This window comes from Salvia miltiorrhiza, chromosome 5, assembly GCF_028751815.1.
Source record: "Salvia miltiorrhiza cultivar Shanhuang (shh) chromosome 5, IMPLAD_Smil_shh, whole genome shotgun sequence".
In the NCBI taxonomy this organism is placed as follows: domain Eukaryota; kingdom Viridiplantae; phylum Streptophyta; class Magnoliopsida; order Lamiales; family Lamiaceae; genus Salvia; species Salvia miltiorrhiza.
In genome coordinates, this window is record NC_080391.1 from 57,388,187 (window position 1) to 57,405,314 (window position 17,128).

At 41.9% G+C, this 17,128-nt stretch overlaps 2 protein-coding genes across 2 annotated transcripts; both read left to right on the forward strand.

The window, feature by feature from the left end:
• Nucleotides 1–622: 622 nt before the first annotated feature.
• On the forward strand, nucleotides 623–2,155 carry LOC131025442 (bidirectional sugar transporter N3-like). The gene is made up of 6 exons (XM_057955225.1): nucleotides 623–886; nucleotides 1,016–1,052; nucleotides 1,128–1,338; nucleotides 1,410–1,571; nucleotides 1,665–1,784; nucleotides 1,854–2,155. Exons 1-6 carry the CDS (start codon nucleotides 835–837, stop codon nucleotides 2,082–2,084), a joined length of 813 nt encoding a protein of 270 aa, XP_057811208.1. The 5' UTR covers nucleotides 623–834; the 3' UTR covers nucleotides 2,085–2,155.
• A 10,154-nt stretch (nucleotides 2,156–12,309) lies between these two features.
• Nucleotides 12,310–13,490, forward strand: LOC131025443 (delta(3,5)-Delta(2,4)-dienoyl-CoA isomerase, peroxisomal). The gene is made up of 2 exons (XM_057955226.1): nucleotides 12,310–13,135; nucleotides 13,197–13,490. The coding sequence occupies exons 1-2, from the start codon at nucleotides 12,487–12,489 to the stop codon at nucleotides 13,385–13,387; spliced, it is 840 nt and encodes a 279-aa protein (XP_057811209.1). The 5' UTR covers nucleotides 12,310–12,486; the 3' UTR covers nucleotides 13,388–13,490.
• The last annotated feature ends 3,638 nt before the right edge of the window (nucleotides 13,491–17,128 follow it).

Sequence of the window (17,128 nt, forward strand, 5' to 3'; positions counted from 1 at the left end):
CTTGTCTTATGAATGTAGTTATTTTTGGGCTATACCTATATATGATTTTGCTCTACCTGATGTCCGTTTTTCTTTGTGGTTTTTGTTGGGCATTGTCACTTTGGGACAACGTCATGTATGAGATATTGATTGATGTTTTAATTTATAGATTATGGCCGGGGTCTGTCTAACCCTCATCTCGAATGTTTGTTCCAAAAAAAAAAAACCTGACTAGTATAGATGATGATTTAAGGGGTGCGTGTTTTGTGCTTAAATTTGTGTGGGATCGATAGATGATGATTTAAGGGGTGGGTGTTTGTGCTTAAATGTGTGTGGGGTATCACGTGAACCTCTCATCATCCCTCTTTCCTTAATTTACCACTGCAAACTGCTTTATGCCACCACAAATATCGCCATTCCGCGTGACAACAACGCCATCCTCTCTTACGTATCATACCTTAATTATTAACTCTACTTTATGAATTGAGTTGAGTGACACAACTTATTTTATTTAATTTTTATATATTAATTCAAAATGTAAGTATCATAATTAAGTAGGGTTATTATAATTAATTTGGCTAATTAAGTAGGTAGTTGGAATGCATGTATGTATATGCCGCAGCGTCCGAGGTGGAGATACGTAAGAATGAGGTGGTAGGGCACGTGAGGCAGGCTGAATGATTTTATCGTACGCCACCTACTAATTTTTCCACATGTCATGCAACAAAGATGACTTCTCTTTCTCCCACCTCTCTCTATATATGTATCATAAGCAGTCATCCCATATTCTGCATGAACTAGCTAATTAGAGAGAGACTAATTAGAGAGCCTTCGCCGGCCAGCTACCACTCATATATGGCTCTCTTCGACATTCATCATCCCTGGGCATTCACATTCGGCATCTTAGGTATAAATAACTCATCTCATGTCGATTTTCATACTTAATTTTTGAATATATAAAATCATGCAACATTTGGGTTGTGATTTGTTCAACTAGATATATATGCATTTATTTATTAATATTTTGGCTGTGCAGGTAACATTATTTCAGTCTTGGTGTACCTGGCTCCAGTGTAAGTTGATAGTTGTAAGGAAGTGAGTAATTGAGAAAAAATAAATAAATTAATAAAGTAAATATATACATGCAGGCCAACATTCATCCGGATTTACAAGGAAAAATCTACTATGGGATTCGATTCACTGCCTTATGCAGTGGCCCTCTTCTCATCGATGCTGTGGATGTATTATGCGTTGCTCAAGACAAATACTATGCTTCTCATCTCCATCAATTCATTCGGATGCCTAATTGAGACTGCCTACATCTTCATCTTCCTCATTTATGCTTCCAACAAAGCTAGGGTAGGATCCATTCCTCTTTATTTAATTTATATATATAGTACATGCATATTTATATAATTACTTAATTTCAGAGTCATACTGGCAAGATCCTGGGGTTGATGAATGTGGGGCTTCTTTTTGTGATATTTGCGGTGACATTCTTCATATTCGAGGGCAACACCCGAGCTCAGGTGGTTGGATGGATTTGTGTCGCTGTTTCCGTCTGTGTTTTTGCAGCTCCCTTAAGCATTGTGGTATAATTAATACTCCTACTACTTTTTTCTTTTCTTTTTCTATATTTATATATATAATATGACAATTAATTAATTAATTAATTACGCGCCAAGTTTCGAGTTGTCCGAACGCGAAGCGTGGAATTCATGCCATTTCCGTTGTCATTTTTCTTGACACTGAGCGCAGTGATGTGGTTCGGCTACGGTTTGTTCCAAAAGGATTTATGTGTGGCGGTGAGTGCTCTGCTCATTAATTAATTCCTCTTAATTATAGTAATTAATTAATGACATACGTTGGTGCAGCTCCCGAATGTGATGGGATTTTTCTTGGGAATGTTACAAATGTTGGTGTATGGGATTTTCCGAAACAAGAAGCCCCTGCAAATGGAAATCAAAGACAAAGCCCCTACTGCTACTGATCACAATCTAATTAACATTAAGGTTGTTGAGATCCCCGCCGCCGCGGCTGCTCTACCTTGCGCAATAACCGTTGCAGTCCAACCACCTCTGCCCTTACTTGTTTGCGCACCTTAATGCTTAATATTATAATTTATTGTATCAACTTTATTCATATATATCAGTATTGCATCAATAATTCTTATTTACCCCGTACCACCAAGACTAATTATATACGAGTTTGAATATCATACGCAAAACTCAGTTGTATTATATACTATGTGATGATTGATGATGCCAGAGATTGGTTGCTAAATATAGACACCCACGATCATTACTTTTTTCGGCGGCGCCGTCACCACTACAAAAGGAGAGTTAGAGATGATAATTATTCCCTCCGTCCATGAAAAAACTTTCTAGAAGAGAGTGGCACAGGTTTTAAGAAAAAATATTGTTGAGTGTATTGAGAGTGGATAAAAGGTAGTTGAGTGTATTGGGAGTGGTGAAAAGGTGTTATAATTAATATTGAGAGTTGTGAAAAGTGAAAAGTAAGAGGATTATAATTAAGTGATGGGATATAGTCCAAAAATAGGTAGGAAGTTCTTTTGTGGACGTCCCAAAAAGGAAAGATAAGAAGTTCTTTCGTGGACGGAGGGAGTATTAATTATAACTAAATTTGTCTTCTATACAATGCACATGTAATAATTTTAATTAAAATAATGTGTGTATATATATATATATATATATATATATATATATATATAATTAGAAAAGAAATCTAAATAAAATTTAAATATATTTTATACAATATTCATAATTGTACTATAAAAGAATAAAGTAGTATATTAATAAAATAAAAGTTTTAATTAACACTTCATAAAATTAATCTTTAAAAACACAAGTTTGCAAAATAGGCTGACTAATTACAATTATTACTTTTAAAAAATTATAATTGTTATTATATACTCCATTCGCTCCACGTAAATATGTCATGAGGAAAGTTGGTATGGGTGTTAAGAAAATTATTTGTTTATTTAGTGAGTGGGGAAATGATTTAAAAAAATGGAAAATAAATTAATTAAAGAAATGACAAATTAAAAATGGTGGATCTATGAATGACAATTGTAGAAATGTTAAGGGTAATAGTTGCTAGTTAGTGGTATTATTTCAGAAAATGCTAGGACGGACGGAAATGAAAAATTGTGACTTCTTTTTATCGACGGACGGAGTAATATATAAGAGAGAAAAAAAAATATGCTTAAAATTTCTAACTTCTCTAAAATATAAATATAAATATTTTTTAATGTACGAATTTTATCCAACATGGTTACAAATTCATCAAACATGGTTATGAATTGTGAAAAATAATTTTTTGCTACCTTTGGGATTCGAACCCAGGACCACGAATTCATCCAACAGGGTTACGAATCAACCGTAGATCTTGATGATCTAAGGGCTGAAAATCATTTATATTTTATACACTTAAGAGTGTTTTTATTCTAGCCCTCCCCTATATATATATATATATATATATATATATATAGGGAGAGGTTCAAGAAAGAACCATAAATAAAAGAAGACGGAGAACCATTTTCAGCCATTCGATCATCAAGATCTACGGTGGATGCATCATCTTGTTGGATGAATGCAGATCCTGGGTTCGAATCCTGAAGGGAGCATTTTTTTTTAAATTTTTTTAGTGCATTAATTTTAACAGCGAATGCATTAATTTTTACAGTGGATGCATTAGATTTGATGGTTCTCCCGTTCTCACAAATTATGTAGTTCTCTCTAGAACCACACCCTATATATATATATATATATATATATATATATATATATGAATGAGATCATATAGATCCCAATGCTTATAATAGATCCCTAGATCCAAATCGTGACCACACATTTATGACATGTGGCGCATCAAGATGGTGACACGTGGCAAGGATTCCAAGGCAAAATCTGGAGGGGTAAAATTGGAATGTAATTTTCGGATTTAATAATTAAAAAAAAATATTTTTTTTTAGATTTTCTCAAAATAGATATATTTTAGATGCATATAGTTTCACACAAAGATGCATAAAGTTTTCACATGAAATGCATAACTTTGAACAGAAAAATGCATTTAATTTTTCGAGTTTTGGTATTTTCACCACCCCACCCCATACCACCCCCCCAATCCAGCCCACACCACCCCCCAACCCTCCCCATTACCACCCCCCAAAAATAGGCATGTTTCACATGTATATAAAATCAAACAAAATGCATAAAGTTTTCACATAAAAATGCATTAAATTATACAAAACATGCATTTCATTTTAATAAATCTGGTAGTTTCGCCACCCCACCCCTGCCCCACCCCCACCCCCACCCACCCCCACCCCCAAATTTTTTTTTCTTTCAAAAACTGATTTTCTGATTGCTGGCCCACCCCCACCACCCCCCCCACCCCCCAAAAATTTGTTTTTTTATTTTTTTAAAAACTGATTTTCAAAAAAAAAAAATTTTTTGGGGGGTGGGGTGGGGGGGGTCAGTGGTCAGAAAATCAGTTTTTGAGAAAAAAAAAAATAAAAAAAAAAAATTTTTTTTTGGTAGGGGGGTGGGTGGGGGGTGGGTCAGTGGTCAGAAAATCAGTTTTTAAAAAAATAATTTTTTTTTTGGGGGGGGAGGGGGGGTAGGGGGTGGGTGGGGGTGGGGTGGGGTTCAGGGGTGTGGGGGGTGGGGTTGGGGTGGGGTGAAATCTTATGCATTTTTATATGAAACTTTATGCATTTTTATATGAAAGTTCATGCATTCTCGTATGAAACTTTATGCATCTAAAATATACCTATTTTGAGAAAATCTATTTTTTTTTTAATTTCGAAAATTACATTCCAATTTTACCCCTCTCCAGATTTTGCCTTCAAATGCCTTGCCACGTGTCACCATCTTGATGCGCCACATGTCATAAATGTGTGGTCTAGATTTGGATCTACGGATCTATTATAAGCATAGGGATCCACCGGAACCCAACCCTATATATATATATATATATATATATATATATATATATATATAGGGGTGGGCTAAAATAAAAACACTCTTAAGTGTATAAAATATAAACGTTTTTTAATGTACGAATTTTATCCAACATGGTTACGAATTGCGAAAAATAAATTTTTGTTACCTTTGGGATTCGAACTCAGGACCACGAATTCATCCAACATGGTTACGAATCAACCGTAGATCTTGATGATCTAAGAGCACTCCCAGCAGAAATCCCAAAATTATGCTCCTATATTCCTCCCTAAAGCTTCCCTATTTAATTTTAGGATCTCAATTTTATAAATGTATACACCAGATCTCCTATTTTCTACATAAAAACAATAATTATGTGTGGGTCCTACTAATTATAAGCTTAAAATAATTTTAGGGTGGGTGTAAATTTAAGATTGAATTTAGGGAGGTGTAAAATTTTTTGTGGGCCCCATCCAATTTAGGGGATCTGTTGGATGCATTTTTTTATCTCATTTTCAATTGTTTTAGCCTAAATTTAGAGTTAGTGATGCATTTAAGTGATCTGCTGGGAGTGCTCTAAGGGCTGAAAATCATTTATATTTTATACACTTAAGAGTGTTTTTATTCTAGCCCTATATATATAAGTATGTATTAATTTAAAAAATTTCATATATATTTTTAATTTAATATGTATATTTTTTATTTTACAATTAGTCAAATTACACTATTTTTGTAAAAGAAAAAAAAAGAAAACTACAAAAAAAAGAATGCATTTCCTAAAAAACGTAAGACTGGCGGAAAAAAAATAGGCAATATTAGAATGGAAAAAAAACATTACCAACCATTCCAATCATAGATCATTTATTTTTGAAAAATCACAAAATTGTCATTAAAATTAATTTAATTTGTTTTAATATAGTTATTCAACGCCGTGCATCTACTGTTAAAATTAATTAATGCACTTGGAAAAAAATATTGTTCTTTATTCCCGTCGTCCAAAACCGCCTTGTACGCCGTTCCAGAGCCCGCCTTTTCCGAGCATCTCCGCCGACGCCCTCAGCAGATCCTCCAGCTCAAACCTCCTCACCCCCTCCCCCTCCAAGAACACGATCTGCCCCCTCTCGCACCCCGCTTGGCCCGGGTTCGGGTTCGGTTACGGGCTCGACGAATAGATCGTCTTCTCCCCTGATCCGCTGCTCTTTCCCGATGGCGATGACTCCAGATCGTTAGAGTAACTCCTCCAGAAATAGCAGTACAGAAGCATCGAAATAGCTGAGTTCTCCTGAGCAGATCCGCCGCCCAGAGGTCTTTGCCGGCCCGCCGTCGCCATAGATCCGCCGCCCAGAAACACCTGCCGGCCACGCCCACCGCGCCGTGCCGCTCACCCGCGACCAATCGTCGCTGCTGTCACGTCGCTTTATCCCAACCGAACGGGCAGTCAGTCCTTCTTCTTTTAAAGCTAAGTTCTACTTCCTTATCTCGGGTGATGTTCAGTTGATATGGATGCGAATTGAATTGAGCAATTGAGATAGCAAATTACCTTCAAAGTTTTCAAGCAGATGGGTTGTTCTTGGGGTTGAACGTATTGTATAATAAATGAAATGAATTGAAGGTGCCATGTTGAAACGAATGGAGTAGATTTGAACTGAAATTAGCAAAGTTAAGGACAGAGCTTACCTTACAGTTGTTTTTGTTTGATTGATGTATTGCTCGTTGTAGTTGATTACTTCCTAAAAACAGTGATAAACTCTACAATGGAGCCTAGAGAGAGGGAGAGAGAGTGGAGAGAGGTGAGAAGAAGAGGGATTGGTCCCAAACATGTCGAGAGAAAACCAGCAAGAAGCTGGAACCGGAGCAGTTTGAATGGAAGGAGAGATTGGAGTTCGAATGAACGTGAAGGCACTACAACCTTTTTCTTTAACAACATCCCAGAGGATTGCAGCATTGATTTTCTAAGACGTAAGTTCGAGACGGTTGCGAAGACGGTGGATGTATACTGCCCAAGGAAGAGAGATCTTTGGGGAAGACCGTTCGGCTTTGTTCGATTTGAAAAGGTGGAGAGGTCTGAGACTTTACTGGAGGACCTGAACAAACTTTGGATTGGCAGTTATAAGGTTAGAGTTTATAAGCCTAAATTCGAAAGGGATGATGAGAAGAGAAGGAATGAGCAGAATAGCGTCAAAGAAAAAAAGTTGAAACAGATCCAGCAATGCAACATGAAAGTGTATAACAGACACGCAGGTGTCTCGTTTAAGGAAGCTCTTACAGGTGCTAAAGATGATAAAGAACTTGATGACGAAACCTTACAGTTCCAGACGACGGAAGAAGACCTGGTTTGGCTTAATGGGGCTTTTACAGGTTACATTAAATCTGAGTTTCTCTGGGAGGAAGTTCGAGAGGAAATAAATAGTGAATGCGCAGGTTGTTTTAAGTTGAACTCCCTCGGTGGCAACATGGTCCTAATCCAAAGCAGCAACGAGCAGACGACCGAGGAAAATCTCAATAAGCTCAACGAATGGAGAGACTTCTGGTTGCAGTGGTGGAGGCCTTGGAAATCTGTGGATATCAACTATCAAAGAGTTGTCTGGACTAAATGGACCGGAGTCCCGCTACATGTTTGGAATTCCCGTTTCTTCAGTACGGCAAGCGCGAGGTTCGGGTTGCTTCTGAAAATTGAAGAAAAAACAAGAACGAAAGAGAGGCTGGACGTGGCTTATATACAGATGTCTACTGGGTTCAACTCTATTGGAAACATCATGAAATGTAAAATCGACGGTGCTTCGTTCCAAATCCGGGTGGAAGAAATGCCCGATAATTTCGTTTCCCCGGAGGAGGAGGAGTGGTCTTTGGACGAAGATGCTGACTCAGAATGTTCTTTACTAGATATCTCACAGTCTCCGGCGAAGGCTTCCATCGTCGAGTCGGAAACAGAGGACGGTGAAGGAAATGATTCGGTTACTCAAAAAAACGGCGTCTCAGAACTTGAGAGGAAGGTTGTGGAAACTAATGGCCCGTTCCCACATTACTCTGGCACAGATAAAGGGAGCCAAGTCCAGATGGTTTCCTCCAAAGGGATTGATAAATCACCTTCAAATGAGCCAGAGAGTAGAGGTAGAGAGATCAACGAAGGGAGTAGAAACGAGAAAGAGAAGGAATTTCAAAATGAACTTGAGGGGGAGGAGTGCGATCCCTCGAGGGTATCAGATTCTCTCACTGCGGGGGTTGTTTATAAGAAAGGAACGGTGAACAGACGAGGAGGAGTTTCGAGGAAGAAAATTCATAAATCAAAAGCCACCGAAAATCAGCATCAAGTTTGGGGCAATTTCATTGCTGATATTGAATCAGAGGGTGAGATGGGTAAGAATGGAAGCGGTTCGCGATCTACTGAGGCGGATTGGGAGAAGTCGGACAGAGATGAAGATACAAGAACATGGCTCTTTGCCAAGAAGTTGGGTTTATCGAGCAATCACCAAGACGCGGTCATGATCGAGCAATTAAAGGAGCAAAGAGCGAAGGCAGGAGATCCGAAGGTCGTGGGTGATATTGAAACAGGTTCTTAATGAATATTTTATCTTACAACATTAGAGGCTTGGGGAGTTCCATTAAACAGAGTGATATCGGAGAATTGGTTAGGAAAAATGCTTTAGATTTTTGTTTTGTTCAGGAAACCAAAATGGAAATTTTCTGTTCCCCAATGTGTGATAAGTGGTGGGGGATGAGTAATTTTGATTGGGCTGTGAGGGAGTCAGAAGGCAGATCGGGTGGAATACTATCGGTCTGGAACAAGGATAAGTTTGTGGCAACTAGTAAATGGAACGTGACGGGGGCTGTTATTGTTAATGGGATTTGGCTACAAGGAGGCCTGCATTGTTGTTTTGTTAATGTGTATGCGCCCATGGGAACCACCGAAAAGGAATCTTTGTGGGATACATTACAGCTCATTGCTCTTCAAAACAAAGACTCGTGCCTGTGTTTTCTTGGCGACTTCAACGCAGTGCGTGATTCGGGAGAAAGGATGGGGAAAGGTGCTGTCTTTAATCAAGCAGATGCAAGGTCTTTTGACGCTTTTATTAGGCAAAGTAATCTGCTGGAAATCAGAACACAGGGAAGAAAGTTTACGTGGTATCAACCTGGTGGAGGATGCAAGAGCAAACTAGACAGATTTATGGTCAACGAGAAATGGATGCAGGAATGGCCGGACACAGTCGGAAGGGGGCTTCAGAGATCAGTGTCGGACCATTGTCCGATCTTCCTGACTACAAAAACCAAGAACTGGGGACCCAAACCTTTTAGGTTCCTTAATTCTTGGCTCTCACACCCAGATTTTTGCGCGTTGGTAAGGAAATCTTGGGATGAAGCTAAGATTGAAGGATGGAGTTGCTTTGTGTTCAAAGAGAAATTGAAATTGGTGAAGAGTGCGTTGAAAGAGTGGAATATGAGGATTTATGGCAACATTGAGCACGACTTGACAGATCTTAAGGATGAACTTCAGGAGCTGGACATTTTTGATGACACCTTTGGTCTTGAGGAGAGTGAGACAATCAGGAGAAATGAATTACGAGCAAAGATTTTCCTTAAATCCAAAGAAAAATGTAGTCTTCTCCAACAAAAGACGAAAGTCAAATGGGTCAAGGAGGGCGATCTGAATACTAGTTTTTATCACAAAGCAATTGTTGGGAGAAGAAAGAAGAATGAAATTGCAGGGCTTGATGTTGGGGGTTGCTGGATCGAGGATCCAAAGATCATTAAGGAGAACGTCAAAACGTTCTTCGAGAATCACTTCAAGAAGACGCCGCGCGTCCTACCTATGATACCGGGAGATTTCACTGCTCGAAAAATTTCTGCAGCAAATAATGCGGAGCTGATCAAACCTTTTTCAGAATCAGAAATTAAAGAGGCCATTTGGAGCTGTGACGGTGACAAGAGCCCGGGACCGGATGGCTTTAACCTCAAGTTCTGGAAAGCGTCATGGGAGATTATCAAGAAAGATTTTTTAAAGGTGATGACTGAATTTCACTCCAATGGCAAAATCCCTCGGGGATGTAACTCTTCATTCATCGTTCTCATTCCTAAAAAAGAAGGAGCTTGCTCACTTGAGGAGTTTAGGCCTATTTCACTTATTTGTAGCCTCTACAAAGTCATTGCGAAGGTTTTGGCGAATAGGATGAAACAGGTCATGGATTCAGTTATTTCGGATAATCAGAGTGCCTTCATTGGCGGCCGTTACATCCTAGATGGGGTGGTGGTTCTAACTGAAGCAATCGCGGAGGCTTCTAAGAAGAGAAAGGGGAGGATTATCTTCAAGGTGGATTTCGCGAAAGCCTATGACTCCGTTGAGTGGGATTTCTTGGATTTAATGCTTGAAAGAATGGATTTTGAGCCATTATGGAGGAAATGGATCAGAGGTTGTATCTCCTCGGCGACGACGAATATTTTGGTAAATGGATCTCCATCTGGTGAGGTGTGTTTAGAAAGAGGATTACGGCAGGGGGATCCGCTTTCCCCGTTTCTCTTTCTTGTTGCAGCGGAGGGGATCCACTCTTTGATTACGAGAGCTGTTGAGAAGGAGCTGATTAAGCCGGTAAAGGTAGGAAATGATGACATTTCAATTTCGCACCTCCAATACGCCGATGACACGGTCTTCTTGATGGAGGATGATGAAAGAAATGCAGTGGCAGTTAAAATGATTCTCAGAGTGTTCCAGCTACTATCAGGGCTTGCCGTCAATTTCAAAAAATGCTGTCTCTTCGGAGTTGGGGTCGAGGAGGATACGATCGAGAGGATGGCGGCTGTTTTGGGTTGTGATGTGGGCTCCTTACCTTTCAATTACCTCGGTATTAAAGTGGGCAGCAAGGGCAAAAAGGTTGCTGATTGGAAATACTTGGTTGAGAAGGTGAGAAAGAAAATCGATTCGTGGAAAAATGGGAAGTTCTCTCTCGCGGGCCGTGTGACCTTGGTGAAGGCTGTGCTTCAATCCATACCGATTTATCAGCTCTCTTTTACCTGTTTACCAAAATCAATTGTGAGTTCTCTAAATGCTTTACTTGGTAATTTTCTGTGGGGAGGGGGTGCTAGTAAAAGTGCGATTGCTTGGGTGAAGTGGAAGGTGCTTTGTGCTTCAAAAGATGAAGGAGGCTTGGGGCTTAAAAATATTGAGTGGTTTAATCAGGCACTAGTCGTTAAATGGTTGTGGCGGTACCTTACTGGAAGGGACATGCTTTGGGCAAAAATTGTTAGGTCCATTTATGGTGAGGTTGAGTGGGGAGAGACAGGTATGGAAAACGTGGGGAAAGGTAGATTTAGAGATGGGTGGTGGCCGAAGATCGTTTCTGCGGCGGGAGGGGCGAGCAATTTTTGGTTTGTTCAAAATTTGAAGCCAAAGGTGGGGGATGGGAAGACCTTTAAATTCTGGACTCAGTGGTGGGTTGGTCAAAAGCCGTTGAAGTTTACTTTTCCTAGACTTTTTCAGTTGAGTGCGAATAAAGAAGCTGCAATCTGTGAAGTTGGGGAATGGACCGATACTGGATGGTGTTGGGATTTAAGGTGGAGAAGAGAGCTGTTTGAGAGAGAGAGGGAAGGAGTTTCGGAGCTGCTTAGCCTTGTTTCTGGTACTAATCTGTGTGCAGGTAACAAGGACGGATGGACATGGAATGGCGACACTGGGAGAGGCTTTACAACCAAGTCCGCTTATGAAGCTATTAAAGATCAAGCAAACGAGACTACGGAGGCGGTGGAGGAAACTGATACGAGTACGAAGGTGTGGAAGATCCCTATTCCAAACAAAGTCAAGCTTACCGCATGGAGAATTTTGAAGAACAGAATTCCGACGTGTGACAACCTCTCGAGAAGAAATGTGATGTTGTGTGAAGTCGAGGTGGGATGTAACGCCTGTTTTCATCGGCAGGAATCCACGAACCACGTGTTGATCCACTGTCCAAAGACCTCAAAGGTATGGGAAGCAATCTTTCAATGGCTCGGAGTTAGCATGGCGCAGCCATATGACGTGCCCTCGCACTTTCAGTTCTTTACTAGTTTGAGTGGCCGGAAAAAAAATAAGAAGCTCTTGATGGCTCTTTGGTGTTGTACTACTTGGCTTATCTGGAAAATGCGGAATGAGAGTAGATTTGAGAACAAAAGATGGGAGAGTGCAAACTTGTTTGGAGAAATCAAAGCTAGAGTGTGGAGTTGGGGTAGAATTTTTGGTTTTGTTAATGATGGAGTTGGGTTTCATAGGTGGATGTCGAATGAGGAATCCCCGATGATTTTGTAATCTTCTTGGTACTACTGGTGCCTTTTCGTTCTATAATATTTACTTTCCTTAAAAAAAAAAAAAAAAAAAAAATATAGTAGAGATATTACATCAAGGAAAAAAGCATTCCTTTCAAAATTCCAAGTAAAAGACGTTCTAATGGGCCTTGAATTGTGAGAAAATGGGCCGCGAACTAGGCCCACATAGCCTTCGCTTCTCTTATCTCCATCCTCATCAATATACATATATTTACTAATAATAATAATAATAGTAAATCAACATAGAAAAGGGGAGATGGAAGAGGTGATTCCCAATTACAAAACCCTGCAAATCAATCGGAAATCGCCCAACTCAAGAGTGTTCCATCTGCTGATCAACCGCCCCTCACGCGGCAACGCCCTCTCAGCCGACTTCTTCACGGAGTTCCCCCATGCTCTCTCCTCCCTCGACCGCAACCCCGAGGTCGCCGTCATCGTCCTCTCCGGCGCCGGGAAGCACTTCTGCACCGGGATCGACCTCCACCTCCTCAACTCCACTACTATGGATACCGGATCCGCGGACGAGGGACGCACCCGGGAGAAGCTCCGCCGGCAGATCAAGTCAATGCAGCGAGCCGTGACGGCGGTGGAGGAGTGCAGGAAGCCGGTAATCGCGGCCGTCCACGGGGCGTGCATCGGCGGAGGCGTGGATATAATTACGGCGTGCGACCTGAGGTATTGCACGGAGGAGGCGGAGTTCTCGGTGAAGGAGGTGGACCTCGCTATCACCGCAGATCTGGGGACGCTCCAGAGGCTCCCCGGCATCGTTGGGTTCGCGAACGCGATGGAGCTGGCTCTCACGGCGCGCCACTTCTCCGGTTCGGAGGCCAAGAGCCTGGGATTGGTCTCGCAAGTTTTCGGCGATAGAGCAGCCATGGACAAAGGGGTTGCTCAAGTTGCTGAGGGTAATTTCTAAATTTATTTAATTTTAATTCAGGATCTGTTGAAATTGAGTATGATTGTTAGGTATTGCTGGGAGGTCGCCCCTTGCTATAATTGGAACAAAGCGGGTGTTGATAGAGAGCAGGGACATGGCGTTGCAGCAAGGCCTGGATTATGTTGCTACATGGAACTCCGCCGTGCTGCTCTCACACGATTTAAAAGAAGCAATATCTGCTCACCTTCACAAAAGGAAACCGTTGTTTGCTAAGCTCTGAGAGGAGACCTCTGCTGTGTATTATATGTACAATAAACTGGAACAACATCACATTCATTATCGCCTCTTAGCTTTTCATTCATATATTACTCATTTGCCAGAAATTCTGCCTCTTATCTACATGTGATACTAATGACGTTGGAAACTTCCTCTGGCAGTTGAGTACGAGTTTACAAAGGAACTAAATCACTAATACTTGGTGTTGAATTGAGTAGCATGCACAAAAACTATTCCATCCCTCGATATATGATATTATGATTACTAATTTTGGATACAGAATCATCATAACTTGTATTAATCGTCATTACATAAGACAAAACAAATAAAAATTCTTGACATTGGAACTTAAACAATAACCGTCAACGATAATCAAGGTATTAAAATGTTATGTTCAACATTATGTCTACTCCACAATCTCTCCTTAAAAATTTGCAAATCAATAATAACCGATATAATTCCATCGTAGTTATCTATGTTTCTTTATAGAGTTATGTTCAACATTATGTCTACTCTACAATAATAATCATCTCGCTTCGGGCCGGGAGGGCAAGATCGCTCGGTGCGTGGATTACCGATCAAACTGCCCGACAATTTTTCAATGGATTGGAAATGTGATTTGGACCGGTCAGGATTGTTGTGAACCTCTAATTTAACTTTCCAACGGCACGGGAATCGTCCCAATCCGTCAAGTAACGAAGGAGATACGGCCAAAACAGTGGGGATCTGCGTTTTTCGTCAAGGGTTATATCCCGTTCTTGCCCAGTTTTTTGTGCGGAAGTTGAACGTCAATTTCGGCTGCATCGGGCCGTAGGGATCGGAATAAGGTTTCCATAGATGCGTGAATCGCTGCAAATTTCAGCTCCCCGAACCACTTAATGTAGCTAAAATGGCCTTGGCGAACCACCAGCCCAAAAATCGACCGACACGGATTTCAATTCTGATCATGCACACACGTAGCCACCCTAAAAATATTCCCAACGGTCTTTGAACGGACCAAATCAAACAAGGATAGGTTGGGAAACGGAGGGGACGTAGCGTCGTCCCCCGACGGACCGTTTTGCCAATATCTCCCTCGTTACACGTCTGAATTGCAAGATTCTTGGGCCATTGATTATCTTTCATGATGCGGAACATGAGATGAAATTCCCTCGCCGAACCGCTTCCGTGCCAAAATCGAGATTTCGGCTCCCCGAGCCACTTAATTTAGCTAAAATGGCGTTGGCAAACCACTTGCCCAAAAATCGACCGACACGGATTTCAATTCTGATCAAGCTCCCACGTAGCCACCCTAAAAATATTCCCAACGGTCTTTGAACTGACCAAATCAGACAAGGATAGGTTGGGAAACAGAGGGTACGTAGCGCCGTCCCCCCGACGGACCGTTTTGACAATATCTCCCTCGTTACACGTATGACTTGCATGATTCTTGGGCCCTTGGTTATCTTTCATGATGGGTAACCTGTGGTGAATTTCCCTCGCCGAACCGCTTCCGTGCCAAAATTGAGATTTCGGCTCCCCGAACCATTTAATGTAGCTAAAATAGCCTTGGCGAATCAATCGCCCAAAAATCGACAGACACGGATTTCAATTCTGATCATGCTCCCACGTTGCCACCCTAAAAATATTTCCAAGGGTCTTTGAACTGACCAAATCAGACAATGATAGGTTGGGAAACGGAGGGGACGTAGCGCCGTCCCCCGACGGACCGTTTTGCCAATATCTCCCTCGATACACGTCCGAATTGCATGATTCTTGGGCCCTTGGTTATCTTTCATGATGGGGAAGATGTGATGAAATTCTCTCGTCGAACCGCTTCCGTGCCAAAATCGAGATTTCTGCTCCCCGAGCCACTTAATGTAGCTAAAATGGCCTTGGCGAACCACTCACCCAAAAATCGACCGACACGGATTTCAATTCTGATCATGCTCCTACGTATCCACCCTAAAAATATTCCCAACGGTCTTTGAACAGACCAAATCAGACAAGGATAGGTTGGGAAACAGAGGGTACGTAGCGCCGTCCCCCGACGGACCGTTTTGACAATATCTCCCTCGTTACACGTATGAATTGCATGATTCTTGGGCCCTTGGTTATCTTTCATGATGGGTAACCTGTGGTGAATTTCCCTCGCCGAACCGCTTCCGTGCCGAAATTGAGATTTCGGCTCCCCGAACCACTTAATATAGCTAAAATGGCCTTCACGAACCACTCGCCCACAAATCGACCAACACGGATTTCAATTCTGATCATGCTCCCACGTTTCCACCCTAAAAATATTTCCAACGGTCTTTGAACTGACCAAATCAGACAATGATAGGTTGGGAAACGGAGGGGACGTAGCGCCGTCCCCCGACAGACCGTTTTGCAAATATCTCCCTCGATACACTCCGAATTGCATGATTCTTGGGCCCTTGGTTATCTTTCATGATGGGGAACATGTGGTGAAATTTCCTCGTCGAACCGCTTCCGTGCCAAAATCGAAATTTCGGCTCCACGAGCCACTTTATGTAGATAAAATGGCCTTGGCGAACCACTCGTCCAAAAATAACGGAATGCCTTGATTCTTTCGCCTTTGGAACCCATATGTCATGGGAAATGTACAGTGACGTTCCAACCACGCTCCGATCGCATATCGGTTCGGGCCGGGAGGGCGAGATCGCTCGGTACGTGGATTACCGGTCAACCTGCCCGATAACTTTTCGACGGACTAGAAATGTTATTTATACCGTTCATCATTGTTGTGGGCCTCTGAATTAGCTTTCCAACAGCGTGAGAATCGTCCCAATCCGTTGAGTAACGAAGGAGATACGGCCAAAACAGTGGGGATCTGCGTTTTCCGTCAAGGGCTATATCCCGTTTCTTGCCCAGTTTTTTGTGCGGAAGTCGAACGTCAATTTCGACTGCATTAGGCCGTAGGGATCGGAATAAGGTTTCCATAGACGCGTGAATCGCCACAATCCGATAAGTAACGAGGGAGATAAGGCCGAAACATTATTTCGCAAGAAACGGGGCCAAGACAACAGAATCCAAGTGGCCTCAATTGAGCTCCGTTTCCCGGTAGACGTCCACTGTTTTGGCCATAACTCATTCGTTATGGGTCGGATTCATGTCAAACCAATGCTGATTTCAAGCTAACTCAGAGGGCTACGACTATGGTAGTGCCGATCCGCACGATCCCAAGTGCATCGTATTTGAAAATTGTGCGGTTCAGAACGGCTTCGGAACGATGAATCGGGTATTATGTGCACCATTCCTTCGTTACAAGTCGGAATGCCTTGATTCTTTCGCCTTTGGAACCCATATGTCATGGGAAACGTATAGTGACGTTCCAACCACGCTCCGACCGCATATCGGTTCGGGCCGGGAGGGCGAGATCGCTCGCCACGTGGATTACCGGTCAACCTGCCCGATAATTTTTCAACGGACATGAATTGTGATTTGGACCGTTCAGCATTGTTGTGGACCTCTGAATTAGCTTTCCAACGGCGCGAGAATCATCCCAATCCATCGAGTAACGAAGGAGATACGGCGAAAACAGTGGGGATCTGCGTTTTCCGTCAAGGGCTATATCCCGTTTCTTGCCCAGTTTTTTGTGCGGAAGTCGAACGTCAAGTTTGACCGCATCGAGCCGTAGGGATCGGAATAAGGTTTCCATCGACGCGTGAATCACCGCAATCCGATAAGTAACGAGGGTGATAAGGCCGAAAAATTATTTCGCAAGAAATGGGGCCAAGACAACAGA

What these genes read in the sequence shown, in the direction of transcription:
- LOC131025442 (XM_057955225.1), top strand. Translation starts at nt 835, where the DNA reads ATGGCTCTCTTCGACATTCATCATCCCTGGGCATTCACATTCGGCATC. An exon ending in TTGGTGTACCTGGCTCCAGT is followed by an intron (nt 1,053 to 1,127) that starts GTAAGTTGATAG and finishes ATATACATGCAG; the next exon opens with GCCAACATTCATCCGGATTT. An exon ending in AAAAGGATTTATGTGTGGCG is followed by an intron (nt 1,785 to 1,853) that starts GTGAGTGCTCTG and finishes ACGTTGGTGCAG; the next exon opens with CTCCCGAATGTGATGGGATT.
- LOC131025443 (XM_057955226.1), top strand. Translation starts at nt 12,487, where the DNA reads ATGGAAGAGGTGATTCCCAATTACAAAACCCTGCAAATCAATCGGAAA. An exon ending in GGTTGCTCAAGTTGCTGAGG is followed by an intron (nt 13,136 to 13,196) that starts GTAATTTCTAAA and finishes TATGATTGTTAG; the next exon opens with GTATTGCTGGGAGGTCGCCC.